Consider the following 12,005-nt stretch of genomic DNA (forward strand, 5'->3'; position numbering starts at 1 on the left):
CCTGATATCAGTTATATCTCAATACCAAATTTCTGAGAAATCACTCTAGGAATCTCTCCACTGACTGTTCTGACAAATTATAGTCATTTACAGATGACACCTCCTCAGTTCAGATGTCATTTGGACCCAGAGACTGTATTGTCTGTTCCTGTTTCACAGGTTCTGCGACCTAGTCATTTTTTACATGCATATCACACAGGCAGGATTTTCCTTTTCTATGTATTACCTTAAACGTGAATCTACATCACACACAAATTAAAGGGTTCAAGAAGGGAATGCTATGACTAAGTTTTCAATTGAACTGAGAGTAACACAAAACCTAGTTATTCCAAAGCTATTGCTGAGGTTACAAAATTAAAACTTTTTACCTAATTTAATCATGTTTGTGAAGAGCTTGCTTACATTTGTTTGTATCAGAAGCCAAATAATCATATACTTACACAGTGTTGGCAATGACATGTTTCAGTTAGTACAGCCCTTTGAAAAATGATTTGGTAATGTGCATCAGGGAGAATACATGCTTGTACCTTCTGAATTGGTATTTTACATTTTACCCTAGATAATTTTTAAATATGGGGAAAAAAGCTGTGTGCAGGAATATTTCCTTCACAGTATTTTTTAGGTAGTGAAAAATTAGAGGCAGAGTATGTAACAACAGGCAAGTAGATGGTTATGCCTACTTAATAGAATCTCATGAAATTACTAAAATATTCATTGGAAAAACTATAATAGGGAAAAAGGAAGAATAAAAGTTGTATTTATACTATGATTTTTAACTACTTAAAACACAAATATAAGAGAATATACAAAAATGATAAAAGTTGTGTTAGGGTTATGGATTTTTTTTCCTTCTATTTTAAAATTTTTTTCTAATTATGCACAAATGTTTTATTGTTTAAAGTTAGCTTAAGCATTAGCAACATTTACTTAAAATTTTTATTCTTAGAATCACACATCATTGGCAATCCATGCTGAAATGGTACATAGTTTCTGTTTACTAATGTTCAGCTGTTGGCAGACACAATTTTTTAGCTAAGCAAATGTCAGTTGTTGCCATTGCACTTCTAAAATTACAATACAGCTACAAAATAATTGGCAGGGAAGGGTACTTTGGGGTAAACATGGAGAAAAGTAAAAGATGAAGGAAAATGTCCACCTTTCTAGTTAGCGACAAGATCAGTGATAGGAATAGGACCCAGTTTGAGATCTTACTTCTTAGAATGCAAAGTACTAGTGGTCAAGATAGCAAATAATTAGGATGAAATATGGTAAGTACTTGCATAGGCTACTGAACGGGCTAGGGGAAGATTTGGGAACTAGAGTAGGTAGTTTTTAAATCTATTTTATTCCCGATAAAATAGATCCAAGAGCAAAGGTTTTTTGTGTTTTTCAAAAGTCAGGGTGTGTTCAGAGAGCAGAATAATCCCAGTGTCTTTAAAATAGGCTACCTATAACCTGCAGGATTAAAGAATCAGCCTGCAAGGCAGTAGAGGCAGGTTCCATCCCTGAGTCGGGAAGATTGCCCTGGAGAAGGAAATGGCAACCCACTCCAGTATTCTTGCCTGGGAAATCCCATTGACTGAGGAGACTGGCGGGCTACAGTCCATGTGGTTGCAAGAGTCTGACATGACTTAGCAACTAAACAGCAATAAAACCTACAGGATGGGTCAGTTCAGTTCAGTCGCTCAGTCGTGTCCGACTCTGCGACCCCATGAATCGCAGCACGCCAGGCCTCCCTGTCCATCACCAACTCCAGGAGTTCCCTCAGACTCACGTCCATCGAGTCAGTGATGCCATCCAGCCATCTCATCCTCTGTCATCCCCTTCTCCTCCTGCCACCAATCCCTCCCAGCATCAGAGTTTTTTCTAATGAGTCAACTCTTCGCATGAGGTGGCCAAAGTATTGGAGTTTCAGCTTCAGCATCATTCCTTCCAAAGAAATCCCAGGGCTGATGTCCTTCAGAATGGACTGGTTGGATCTCCTTGCAGTCCAAGGGACTCTCAAGAGTCTCCTCCAACACCACAGTTCAAAAGCATCAATTCTTCGGCGCTCAAGCCTTCTTCACAGTCCAACTCTCACATCCATACATGACCACAGGAAAAACCATAGCCTTGACTAGACGAAACTTTGTTGGCAAAGGAATGTCTCTGCTTTTCAATATGCTATCTAGGTTGGTCATAACTTTTCTTCCAAGGAGTAAGCGTCTTTTAATTTCATGGCTGCAGTCACCATCTGCAGTGATTTTGGAGCCCCAAGAAATAAAGTCTGCCAGTTTCCACTGTTTCCCCATCTATTTAGAGGATGGGTAGAAGTAGGTAATAAGAGATTGAAAGTGAAAGTGAAGTTGCTCAGACTCTTTGCGACCCCATGGACATTAGGCTCCTCTGTCCATGAGATTGTCCAGGCAAGAGTACTGGAGTGGGTTGCCATTTCCTTCTCTGGGGAACTTCCAGACCCAGGGATTGAACCCAGGTCTCCCACATTGTAGACAGACGCTTTACCATCTGAGCCACCAGGGAAGTCCTAATAAGAGATTAGTGGATGCTGAAGTTGGTCAGTCACTAAGTCCTCTCTGACTTTTTTGTGAACCCATAAATTGTAGAACACAGGCTCCTCTGTCCTTCACTCTCTCCTGGGTTTGCTCAAATTCATGTCTACTGAATGGGACGGTTTTATTTGAAATGTACTGTAAAGACTTTGAAGATATGTCACTGAAAAGATGGACATGAGACTTACACTGATTCTAGGATCTGCATGGAATGAACTGAAAGGGAGATGAGAGGAAGAATAAGTTATGAGGATTCTGCAATAAACCATGATCTTCATTACATAAAATTACCTGGATTAGCACCTCCAGAATATATTTAACTTTAAAATGGTTTAACCACATTCTAACCAAGTTTTAGATCATTTCTGGTACTAATAGAATTAGCACATAATGTTGAACCAGGGTGCAGAAGATTGTTTTAACTCTGTGGCAGATTCAAAGTATTGAAACCAATAAAGATGTTGAAAACGCAAATTCTCAAAAGTAAAAGGATTTGTAATTCTAGAAGGCAGCAGATTATCAATAGCTGCATCCACATTCTTTGGAGTGGTGGGTTGCTTTAAGACATAACAGTCTCACCAAGAAGTAAAATTTTCTAAAGTATATACTGCTTTAACCTTCCAGGCAATTGGGGGTGTTGCTGAACAAACACCTTAAGAAAAAGCTATATCCGTTAACAGCAGACAAGATTTTTTGTTTGTTTAACACGTTTAGGTTTTTAAAGTTTCTTGTCCTAGAATATATCAGAATCCATTTAGAATATGGATTCAGGCCCAAAGCCTTTCTGACTTGAGAAGCAGATGCTGTTGCCACCCTAAGAACGGCTCAAAATCACTGTGGCAGTTACCTAAACGTTTAATAAAAATTTACTAACCAAGTACTCTGAAATAGTGGGCTAGCAGATCTTTCATTTCAGAAGCAATCATTTTAGGGTACCAAACTACCAACATCTGGGCCAAGCCTCCGGCTTTTGTTTACAAACACAGACGAAGGAGCGCCGCGGTCCATTAAGCCGCAGGGCCGCGGAGCGGGCGTCCCTCCCGGGAAGCGAGCCCGGTTCCCCCAGCAGGGAGGGGCAGGGAAAGGAGCCCTCCGACCGCCGCGGGCCCAGCGGCCTCTGTCTTCCAGGTATCCCCGGCTGCCCTCGCTCCCAGTCCCCGCCGTCTCATTTGCCACCTCCCAACGCGTGACCCCGGCGCGTCGCGTCCCGGGCCGGTGTCAGACGCGGGGTGCGCCAAGCGGTCCCATGTGCCCCCTCCCTCTCGCGGCCGCCGCAGTCACCGCGCCCCGAACCCCGCTCCGGCTCCTCGGCAGAGGGCTCGCCGCCGCCATGTCTACCGCCAGGCCACTCAAATCCGTGGACTACGAAGTGTTCGGGAGAGTGCAGGGTAGGGGACCACCCTACAGCGGGAGATCAAAGAGGTGTTGGGGAGGAAGACTAGAAAGCTGCGACAACCACAGCCCATCTTTAGAAACCCTTGCCCCGTGTGGCTGGGACTTCCGCCCGGCCATGACACAGCACAGCGGGCGGGAAGGAGACCAAGGGAGCATGCGCAGGAGAGCCGGGGTGGACGGGGGAGGAGAGCCGGAGACGCCTTAGGGAGAAAGGCCGGGAGAAGGAGGAACAGCCGGGCGCTGGTAGTGGGCCATCTAAGGGAGTGCGAGGGGTCCCGATCGAGAAGGCAAACTGAAGTGGGGGAGGAAAAGAGGAGGGTCCGTGAACTAGTGATCTCCGTTACTTGCCACTGAAACTACTGTGGTAAAATTGTTGCAGAATAGACTCCTAGATGGTGTTGGAGGCTTCCTTTTGTAGGGTGGTAATACTTTTGCCAGTGTAGCTCCTAAAAGAATTATTGTTATCTTCTTTTTGTTCCGTCATAAGTTTAAATCGTTGCAAAGGATGTAATGTCTGGCTTATTGTAACTATCATTATTTCTAAATTAAAATGTTAAAAATCACTAAAAATTTATCCAGTGGAATATAAATATGGTGGTGATTTAATATTTGTCATCATTCATTCAAAACAGAAAGTGTTCAGTTCAGTCACTCTCCCTGTTGGACTCGTTGGGATTCCATGGCCTGCAGCTTGCCAGACTTCCCTGTCTATCACCAACTCCTGGTGCGTGCTCAAACTCATGTCCATAGAGCCAGTGATGCCATCCAACCATCTCATCCTCTGTCATCCCCTTCTCCTCCTGCCTTCAGTCCTTCCAGCGTCAGAGTCTTTTCCAGTGAGTCAGTTCTTTGCATTAGATGGCCAAAGTATTGGAGTTTCAGCTTCAGCATCAGTCCTTACAATGAATAGTCAAGATTGATTTCCTTTAGGATGGACTGGTTGCATCTCCTTGCAGTCCAAGGGACTCTCGAGAGTCTTCTCTAACACCACAATTCAAAAGCATCAATTCTTTGGTGCTTAGTTTTATAGTCCAACTCTCACATCCATACATGACTACTGGAAAAACCATAGCTTTGATTAGACTAGCTTTGTTGACAAAGTAATGTCTCTGCTTTTTAATATGCTGTCTAGGTTGGTCATAGCTTTTCTTCCAAAGAGCAAGTGTCTTAATTTCATGGCTGCAGTCACCATCTGCAGTGATTCTGGAGCCCCCCAAAATAAAGTCTCTCACTGTTTCCATACATCTGCCATGAAGTAATGGGACTGGATGCCATGATCTTCGTTTTCTGAATGTTGAGTTTTAAGCCAACTTTTTCACTCTCACTTTCATCAAGAGTCTCTTTAGTTCTTCGCTTTCTGCCATAAGGGTGGTGTCATCTGCATATCTGAGGTTATTGATATTACTCCTGGCAATCTTGATTCCGTCTTGTACTTCATCCAGCCCAGCATTTTGCATGATACACTCTGCATATAAGTTAAATAAGCAAGGTGACAATGTACAGCCTTGATGTACTTCTTTCTCAATTTGGAACTAGCCTGTTGTTCCCAGTTCTAACTGTACCCACTTTTAACTGTTGCTTTTTGACCTGCATACAGATTTCTCAGGAGACAGGTAAGGTGGTCTGGTATTCCCATCTCGTTTAAGAATTTTCCACATTTTGTTGTGATCCACATAGTCAAAGGCTTCGGCATAGTCAGTAAAGCAGAAGTGGATGTTTTTCTGGAACTCTCTTGCCTTTTTGATGATCCAACAGATGTTGGCAATTTGATCTCTGGTTCCTCTACCTTTTCTAAATCCAATTTGAACATCTGGAAGTTTATGGTTCACATACTGTTGAAGTATGGTTTGGAGAATTTTGAGCATTACTTTGCTAGCATGAGTGCAATTGTGCAGTAGTTTGAACATTCTTTGGCATTGCCTTTCCTTGTGATTGGAATGAAAACTGACCTTTTCCAGTCCTGTGGCCACTGCTGAGTTTTCCAAATTTGCTGGTATATTGAGTGCAGCACTTTCACAGCATCGTCTTTGAGGATTTGAAATAGCTCAACTGGAATTCCATCACCTCCACTAACTTTGTTCGTAGTGATGCTTCCTTCCTAAGGCCCACTTGTCTTCGCATTCCAGGATGTCTGGCTCTAGGTGAGTGATCACACCATTGTGGTTAACTGGGTCATGAAAATATTTTTTGTATAGTTCTTCTGTGTATTCTTGCCACCTCTTCTTAATATCTTCTGCTTCTGTTAGGTTCATGCCATTTCTGTCCTTTATTGTGCCCATCTTTGCATGAAATGTTCCCTTGGTATCTCTGATTTTCTTGAAGAGATCTCTAGTCTTTGCCCATTCAGTTTTTTCCTCTATTTCTTAGCATTGATCACTGAGGAAGGCTTTCTTATCTCTCCTTACCATTCTTTGGAATTCTGCATTCAGATGGGTGTATCTTTCCTTTTCTTCTTTGCCTTTAGCTTCTCTTCTTTCCTCAGCTATTTGTAGGGCCTCCTCAGACAACCATTTTTGCCTTTTGCATTTCTTTTTCTTGGGGATAGTCTTGATCCCTGCCTCCTATACAATGTCAGGAACCTCTGTCCATAGTTCTTCAGGCACTCTGTCTATCAGATCTAATCCCTTAAATCTATTTGTCACTTACACTGTATAATCATAAGGGATGTGATAGAGGTCATACCTGAATGGTCTAGTGGTTTTCCCTACTTTCTTCAATTTCAGTCTGAATTTGGCAATAAGGAGTTCATGATCTGAGCCACAGTCAGCTCCCGGTCTTGTTTTTGCTACCTGTATAGAGCTTCTTCATCTTTGGCTGCAAAGAAATCAATCTGATTTCGGTATTGACCGTCTGGTGATGTCCATGTGTAGAGTCGTCTCTTGTGTTGTTGGAAGAGGGTGTTTGCTCTGACCAGTGTGTTCTCTTGGCAAAACTCTATTAGCCTTTGCCCTGCTTCATTTTGTACTCCGAGGCCAAAGTTACCTGTTATTCCAGGTAGTTCTTGACTTTTGTATTCCAGTCCACTATAATGAAAAGGCCATCTTTTTGGGATGTTAGTTCTACAAGATCTTGTAGGTCTTCATAGAACCGTTCAACTTCAGCTTCTTCAGCATTACTGGTTGGGCCATAGACTTGGATTACTGTTGACTTAGAAAAGAACAGAGATCATTTTGTTGTTTTTGAGATTGCACCCAAGTTTGCATCATACTTTTTTTCTGTTTGAATTTGATTTCCATTCAATTTCCCCCACAGAATTTTACCTGAGTGTTATGCTTGAGTGGTTCTGATTGGTGACCCACTGAACTTTTCTGCAGTATGTATATACATATATATGTGTGTATAATATATTTTCTTAATTTCCTTTGATCATAAAGCTCTATTCTTTTTTTTTAATTCTGGCTTAAGTTACTATTGTGACTCTTATTAGAATACATTTGATGAAAATAATATAAGTACATTTAAAAGTATGATAAACATTATTTAGAAGGTAAATTTATTTGGAAATTCATGTCTTCAGGAGAAAGCTGGGGGTGTTTTATGAAACCTTGATTAGAGGGTTAAATTATCTTTGTATTTTGGTACTTAGAGGTTTTTGCACCTTGGGGCAATGTACCTGAATAAGCTAAAGAATGGGTGAAAGTATGTCTTTTGTAAAGAAATAGGCCCTTTTTTCAAAGGGTAACTGGAAAGGGACATAAGAAAAGAAAATAAAGACAGATTACTGTTGTCTCCTCAAGGCAGGTCAGTTTTAGGGGAAAAAATATATATGGGAGTTGAAGATAAATAAATTGATTACTTAAAATTATTCATGCCTTGTACCCCTCATGCCTTACCATGTCTTTGGTGTACCCAGGGACATGGTAATCTGCACTGACAATGGACCCAAAGAGTCACTGAAGCACGTAAAATATGACATAAAATATGAAAATGCTGACAAAGGTCACTTGACAAAGTATTTTGTTTACTAGACAGTTATGGGCGTAGTTGAGTGTGTGTGTGCACACGCACGTGTATGACATTTACTGAGAGTGTTCCCTGTGCTGAGCATCCTACTGCATGTGGGCTTAGTCGTTTGTGTCTGACTCTGTGACCCTATGGACCATTGGCTGCCAGGCTCCTCTGTCCATTGGATTCTCCAGGCAAGAATACTGGAGTGAGTTGCCATGCCCTTCTCCAGAGGATCTTCCTGATCCAGGGATTGAACCTGAGTCTGTTACATCACCTACATTGGCAGGTGGGTTCTTTACCACTAGCACCACCTGGAAAGCCCCATACATAAACAGTCAGGTTTAAAAATCAGATTTAGTGCAATGACCTCTGTTGTTTACAGTGTATTAAGTGGAAGAAAGTTGTTTTTCAGTCATTAAGTTGTGAGAGTACATGCATACTATTGGCTTATCAAGGCCTAGTTTGTGGGACAAACCCATAGTCACATATTTGCACATCTATACACTGACATTTGCTGAGGATTTAGGGTGTGCCAAGCTCTGTACTCATTTAATCCTCAACCCTATGACCTCAAGCAGCTTCCTCATTTAGCAAATGGAGAAATTAAGACATAGTGAAATAACTCTTCCAGGTTACAGTGAGTTAAGTGGTGGCAGTGGGATTTGAACCGTGACCAGAGCCTGTGCTCTTAGTCACTATATCCTATTGCTCCTCCTCTCAATGCCCTTTCCATGTTTATTTTGCCTTCCTCCTAACCTACGCACTGAGCATGTATATGAACTGATGTAGGACATTTGGACCTGGACATCTAGATCATTCCAGATGACCCTAAGGATGTTTCTTTGGTCGTTTTGGCTCCAAGGACATTTGACCTGGTCGGTGAGCAGTCAGCTCACTCAGAACTGCAGTCTCTGACCCGCTCTGTTACTTGTTGGCAGTGGCACCAGCCTGTGTCCCTCTGTGTCTTACAGAACTGCTCACAATTTTCTAGTGGCTTACCTAAGAAATAAATACAAACCATTAGCTTTTTGTCTGAGTCATAATAATAGTGTAGAAATTATTGACAATAAATAATAAAAACTTAAAAAATGAATTTAATAATATAAAATGAAAAATAAAGAGATCTTTTAAAAGTGTAGCATAATAAAAATCTTAGTGAATACTGGCTTGTTAGAAATAATGGTTATGAAAGTAAATTTACCATGGAGGAAGATATAAGGACATGTAAAATGGACAAAATATAGACTGATAAATTGTCATTAAAATATTTAAATGAAACTATTATTAATGAAAATTCCCTAAATTATATAAAAATTAATATGGAAAAAATGGAAAATGACTGTCCTGTCCTGATAGAAAATTGATCAATGAATTAGCTTGATGGAGCTTATGACAGAAAATACCTTCTAGCCAAAAATTTGTGCTGTAATATTTATATTTAGAATGTTTGAATTTAAATCATCCTTGGTGACAAAATGGTGGTCAAAATGTTCCAGAAGTCAAAAATACTCTTCCTTGTTCTCAAATACACATACCCTAATTTGCAAACAGATTGCATTTCAAGAAATAGTTATAAGTTGGTTGTTTGAAACTCTGGAAAATTATTTATGGAAATAATATTACAAATAGTGGGTTTACTTCTCCGACCCTTCTGCAAAGTCCACACATAGAGCTGTAGCCTTGTTGACAGAAATAATCAAAAAGCAATCTATAATGGGAATTGGAAAGAGTTTTATTTCAGCCACACTAAGGACTATAGCCTGGGAGACAGTCCCTCAGATAATTCTGAGGAACTCCTCTGGAGAAGCATGATTTCCAGCACAGTTTTATATCTTATCAAAGCAAAGAACGTCTAACAAATTAGGGATTCATTCCTTCAAGATTTCAAAGAACTAGATTGGCATGTACACAGTGAGTCACTAACCTTAGCACCTGGGAAGAAAGTCTTATCATCAAAGGACCACCAGCACTGGTGTCCCAGAAAGGGAGGGATTTCATCTTTATTATTTTATTATTTTTTGACCACGCTGTGTGGCATGCAGGATCTTAGTTCCCCAACCATGGATGTAACCCATGCCCCTTGCAGTGGAAGTGCAGAGTCTTAACCACTTGATGGACAAGGAAGTCTCTTAATCTTTATTTTTAACATGAATATATTTTACTTCTTGGTAGTACACCCTTTTACTTAATAGTTAAAGCACATATACAGTGTTATGTTTGATAACCCACAAATAGACTGTTTTAGTTAGCATAGAAGTCAAGGTAACTCTTGGATGAGCCAGCATGACTTCCCCATACTTCAGTATGTGGGCATTTCTTCCATCAGGCTTCAGCTGCCCTCCATTGCCGAACTTCCATCCCTTCCCTTTTTTTAAAAAAAATAATTTTTTGTTGTTTTATAGCAGTTTTAGAATTATAGAAAAGTTAGAAAGATATTACAGAGAATTCTTGTATACTCCACATCCAGTTTCCCCTATGGTAAACTTCTTCCATTGTATGGTACCTTTGTCAGAACTGGTGAGCCAACATTGATATATTATTTTTAACTAAAGTCTGTTTTCTAAAGTCCTCTTGGGTTCAGCATTCATCTAGGCTATTACATTGCATTTAGTCATTTTGTCCTCTTAGTTTTCTTTCTGCTGTGATAGTGTCTCAGACTTGCCTTGTTTTCCATGACCTTGGTGGTTTGGAGGAGTGGTTTGAGGCTAGGTACCTTGTAGAATGCTCCCAAACTGGGATTTGACTAGTATTTTTGTTATAAGACCAAGGTTGTGGGTTATCAGGAGGAAGACCACAGAGGCAAAGTGCTTTTCTCTTCACACTGTATCAAATGTACACACTGTCCACATGACTTACCACTGTTGATGTTAAAACCTTGATCACCTGGCTGAGACAGTGTTTGTCCACTCTTAAGTTACTCTTTTTTTCCACCTCCCTTTCTGTCCTTTACTTTATTTACACATTCTCAAGAAGCTCCATGTTTTTTCCCGTCAACTTCTGCTGCACTGGGGGCTTTAGGATGAGGGACAGGGGAGTAGGGGACTGACCTGTGTTTTTAGAGCGTTCATCTCTATGGCATGGTTTATTATGTTCCTATACATAATTAGTTATTTAGAATAATATAATCTGTAACTTTGAATGAGGAATTGATTAAGCAGTGTATATAGATGCTTTACCAATGCTCAGGTGAATACTAACAACACTTGTAGAAGTGGATTGTGGCAATATGTTAGTTTACCTGTACATTAGAAATTCAACAGTTCATTTTGATGGTGTTGACTCAGATTAGAATGGGAGTACCTTCCTGGACTACAACAATAAATAGCAATTTTCTTTAAGATTTCTTAAAATGAAAATTGAGATGAATTACTGAATGGACAGGGAGGCCTGGCGTGCTGCGATTCATGGGGTCACAAAGAATCGGACACGACTGAGCGACTGATCTGACTGAATAGTTTGGTTAGAAACCACATGATTTAGGTGTACATGATTTTCCTATGTAGACAGGTAGGTGGAAAAGTTGGGTTTTAGTGGTTGAAAGTTTTAATACATTAAAGTCAAGAAATATGATTAATTATCGTTCTCATTTTTTTCCCTATAGCATTTCATTTGTAATTCTGTTCTATTTCTTGATTTTTATTTTTGTTCTATTTCTTGTTTTTTATTTCTCCAAATCCATTCTTTTTTCAACTATACTTATTTGTATACACATATCTGTGTCTCTCACTTGACAATAAGGTGGCTGCTGCTGCTGCTAAGTCGCCTCAGTTGTGTCCGACTCTGTGCGACCCCATAGACAGCAGCCCACCAGGCTCCCCCATCCCTGGGATTCTCCAGGCAAGAATACTTGAGTGGGTTGCCATTTCCTTCTCCAATGCATGCAAGCATGCTAAGTCGCCGCAGTCGTGTCCGACTCTATGCGACCCCATCGACAGCAGCCCACCAGGCTCCTCTGTCCCTGGGATTCTCCAGGCAAGAATACTGGAGTGGGTTGCCATTTCCTTCTCCGAGACAATAAGGATGGCATTTTAAAGGTCAAGCTAGCTTGTTTTTATATCCCCTACAGGCTGTGCTTCTGATATGGACTCCCATGTATCTCAAATTAAATTGAAG

General features: G+C 40.7%; 1 protein-coding gene across 11 annotated transcripts in view; it reads left to right on the top strand.

Annotated features, from left to right (window-relative positions):
• The first annotated feature begins 3,448 nt into the window (after positions 1 to 3,448).
• Positions 3,449 to 12,005, top strand: part of ACYP2 (acylphosphatase 2) — a 190,171-nt gene continuing 181,614 nt past the window's right edge. For 2 of the 11 annotated variants that reach the window (XM_055540101.1, XM_055540104.1), the window contains exon 1: positions 3,685 to 3,937. In XM_055540101.1, the coding sequence (XP_055396076.1) occupies positions 3,796 to 3,937 (142 nt within the window). In that variant the 5' untranslated portion in view covers positions 3,685 to 3,795. The other 9 variants (XM_055540088.1, XM_055540096.1, XM_055540085.1 and 6 more) reach the window with 8 other exon arrangements.

The sequence above is a fragment of the Bubalus kerabau genome, chromosome 11, assembly GCF_029407905.1.
Source record: "Bubalus kerabau isolate K-KA32 ecotype Philippines breed swamp buffalo chromosome 11, PCC_UOA_SB_1v2, whole genome shotgun sequence".
Lineage (NCBI taxonomy): Eukaryota > Metazoa > Chordata > Mammalia > Artiodactyla > Bovidae > Bubalus > Bubalus kerabau.